General features: G+C 33.2%; 1 protein-coding gene across 6 annotated transcripts in view; it reads left to right on the top strand.

Moving 5' to 3' along the window:
* The window catches only part of LOC116850353 (retinol-binding protein pinta-like), a 74,559-nt gene extending 71,639 nt beyond the window's left edge, over positions 1-2,920 (top strand). For 5 of the 6 annotated variants that reach the window (XM_032828552.1, XM_032828551.1, XM_032828550.1 and 2 more), the window contains one exon: positions 2,499-2,650. In XM_032828552.1, the coding sequence (XP_032684443.1) occupies positions 2,499-2,650 (152 nt within the window). Of the gene's footprint in view, positions 1-2,498 lie in introns of all 6 variants that reach the window. The other variant, XM_032828555.1, reaches the window with a different exon arrangement.
* The last annotated feature ends 1,033 nt before the right edge of the window (positions 2,921-3,953 follow it).

Below are 3,953 nucleotides of genomic sequence, written 5' to 3'. Positions count from 1 at the left end.
AAAAAAACCACTTCCGGTTGAAGTAACCCACTTTCGGTCAAAATCAAAAGTTGAAAGGTACGCCATTTTGGTTCCCCCTCGAAACCCTACAACTTTTATATGAAACTTTTTTCGATTCCTGGCCACACAAACGAGTTATTGGAGGTGATAGATTCAGATGACTCACCCTGTATATACATATATTACTATAAATTTCTATAATTTAGTTAATTAATATATATTAAAACAAAAAAGAAGTTTTATTTATTATCATATATTTCTTTCAGTCGATTGAGAATTATAATTAAAGTGCAAAGATTTACTCATCTATCCTATTCAGAGTTAGGATTCTGAGTTAGTTAAATATCAACAGTTAGCAGATAATGATAATATTAGGCATATCGTATACTTTAAACTTTAAAACATATATTATTGAATAGCGATATTTGGTACTATATAATATTACGTCCTGGAGGAGAACGCAACCAAATAAATCGCTTATAATAAGCCTTAACCATACACGCAGGTTGAGAAGTAGATCAGCGGCTAGAAGATATGCGCGCAACGACGTACGGCAAATGGTTCTTTTTAGGTCAGAGACGCGAGTTCCTTTACCAGGGATAGGACTTAAAGCGAATAATCGGAGAGAAAGAGGTTGGGGAAAATGAAATTCAGAGTTAGATTAATTAATAGACAATGACTAATTTACTTGTGTTACAATTCGAAGGTTACAATAGCAAAAATTGTGGGTTACGGATGTGTAGGTGTATGAGTATGTATGTATGTGTATGCGTGCAGGGACTGATCGAAGTATATTATCTAAGGAGGGATAAGGGGTAATGGAGAGGTAGAGCTAGACGATGAATCTAGCACGGGTAAAGGAAGTAAGATATGCTTAAGGAAGTCGGGAGAATTATCGATCCTGAGGGAAGAGACGAGTATCAGTCTCACCGGAATTATTGCAACGAAAGGAGCAAAGAATATGGATAACGAGAATAGAAGGTAAAACTTATTTTCACCGTGGGTTGAGAATATATACTTTCTTTGATCTAGGTTCGCGATGATCTCTGGTATCTTGCAGGGAACCTTCAGAGTGAATGAACGTGGACGGCTTGATTCTGCTATGATTCGCGACCGGGTTGGCACGCATTGAATTTATCGTTGCTCGAGTTACTTCTTTTGAATACAAAACGTGAAAAGTAAAATGTAGATCGATCGATCGTACCGAAATTAAGAAATAAAGAATACTTGAAACGTCAGAATAAAAGTTTGGCGTCAGAGTATGGGATCAGAGTTAGTGGTTAGCGCGGCATATAGAGTAAGACTAAGAATGGATCGGGACTGATTCTTCCAAGGCAGAAGAAAACTTTCCGAAGTTAACGGATTAGCCAATGACGATTTGGCAATTAGTTTACAACCTCGACAATTAGGCTGAAAAAGCAAAGTTTAGTGTGAGCAGCACGAGGTTTTTACTTATTAGATGCAATAGGTGGTGGGGAGTAGTCATATGTCCTTTGGCTTACGGTTCGAGAGTAAAGAAATGAGTTTTAAGCCGTGCTGCAACTATGTGTCTTTGGTATATATAGACATGAGCGCGGTTAATTTGTTTGTTAGATCTATAAAGATATGGACTTTTACTATTGTGATATTTGCTAGCGCATAGGGTTCACTTATAAGTCACATATTGAGTTTTGTTTTGACGGTCGGTTAGATTATACGAGCCATTTGGATTTGCGTTGGGCTATGTTAGTTTAGAATTTTATATGACTTCAAGTGCGGTAAACGCATAAACACTTTTAATCTTTAAAACCAGATATTGTATAAATTCTATAAGTTCTTTTTGATCATGAAAAACATGGTTCACCATATGCACTCGTTCGGACTCGTGATAATTTGGGCGGAATAATAAGTACCAATGATTTAAAATTTAAGTCATACAATGCCATCAACATTGGCTAGCTGTCATCGACATCTAATCTTGAACAGGATAAATGAGTAAATCCGCAGTCTATTATTCTCAAAAACGATCTATACAAATGAAAAGACAATTGCACTCGACACTGCAACTTAAAAATAAACTAATCAAATTATAAAAATTTACAATTTAATAACTTCTCTAAACTTTTGACATTCCCGTATACGACGCTCGCAAGGACTAAGAAGTTGTTATGATATTTGCTATAGTAATAATGTGTATGAATTTCATAATCGGTAATATAGATAGCCATACACTTAAAAATTTAACAAAATATTTAAAACATCTTTAAGAGATCCTTTGGGAATATTTTAAAGATGTCTTTTTTCAAACGTTTTTGAAACATCTTTTGGTAACTTCTTAAAAACATTTGAAGTAAGACGTCTTTCAGATATGCGTGTTGTGTGGGATGCGTCGACAATAATAGTCACTTTTTTGTGACATACAAATTCGTTAATATCTAAACTTGATAATCTAAATGTTCATTATTGTAGTAAAATGATTTAAAATTTTATAGTTTTATTGTAACGACATTCTATTCCAGATATGTGGTATGAGAAATTAATGGAACGAAGGAACTGGTTACTGGAGCAGGAAAAACTTAAGACCAACGAATCTCTCCGAACTAATTCTGTAATAGATCCGGATGACTTATTTGGAGTTGCCGGAACATTTCGAACGTTAGAAATCGATTAATATTTCAATTTTATAATTTGTATAAATAGTTGGTAAATGGTGACTCTTTTACATAGACGAAAGATGAGGGCAAAATGAAAAAAAAAACTTCGAAAAAAACACTTCGTCAAAAAAAATGTTAAAATAATATTTTTTTAAGTTATTACATAAGTTTTTAGGTTGAGTTCGTTGAGAAGTTCACAAAAAAATATGAATTTTTAATTTTTTTTTAATGAATAGATGCAAAAAATGGCGTTATTTTTCAATTTACCTGAAAGATGTGGACAAGATAGAACATCAAATAGAAATCACATAAATATTTGGAATATGAAAAAATATATATTTTTATTAAAATATGTATAATTGAAAAACAATAAACATAAAAACGTTATTATATACAATACATGGGTAAATATTGACAAAAACGGACCACCTTCCGAGGACGATGATCTTCACATATGTTGTCAAAGTCATCATCCTGAGTAATATTCAAAAGATTTTAGCCGTCGCTCGTTGTTCGTTAAAAAGTTATTAACAAAAGAAGTTGCATAAAATAAACGTAATTTTTGAACACCATATATACAAAAAAATCGAATTGTAGGCTAGGAAGGTGTCAGCCCCTAGCACACATACACTGCAGTATTATAATGTCGCAAGGTTGCATGGATGATTGTTAAATCCAAATGTAACAGAAACACACGCACACACTGCGAGCCCGTCCGGGCGGGCGTACAGTGGGGACAAATAGGAATTTACTGTTCAAAAATCGCTACAGACCACAATTTTATAACTACCGGAATAATTTTTTTTTTTTAATTAAACGTTAATCAATGTAGAAAAAAACTGTTGAGCCCAATTTAAAAAAAAATTCTTCTAAATATTGATAAGAATTTATAAAGAAATATTAAGTTTTACGAGCTACTTTTCCAATTGGAAAACTTTCCATCTTCTCGCAGCACAGTACAGTGTACTAAGATTCTCAGCATCGCTGATTACGAATCTCATATAAAAATCAGAATTTGGCAGTTGACAACTGCCAATCTCCTGTCAACATAAACAAAATCATTATATTTTAAAGCTTTAAAGCGCATAATTCATGGAACATTCTAGTAACTTTTTTTTTAATGAAATATTGTAAAAAACATTCTAAATTGCACATTTATAAGGTTTTAACTGCCCAATCCTAAGTGGTCCCTATTGACATATACACTATGTTAATCCTTTAAGTATCAATAGGTACCACTTAGGATCTCGGCAGTTGAAACCTTATAAATGTGCTATTTACCCATACAGCACAGTAACGTTGACTCAATGTTGAAAAAAT

The sequence above is a fragment of the Odontomachus brunneus genome, unplaced genomic scaffold (genome assembly GCF_010583005.1).
Source record: "Odontomachus brunneus isolate Ranch 3 - 2012 unplaced genomic scaffold, Obru_v1 Obru_scaffold_143, whole genome shotgun sequence".
In the NCBI taxonomy this organism is placed as follows: domain Eukaryota; kingdom Metazoa; phylum Arthropoda; class Insecta; order Hymenoptera; family Formicidae; genus Odontomachus; species Odontomachus brunneus.
This window is presented reverse-complemented; position numbering and strand designations above follow the sequence as displayed.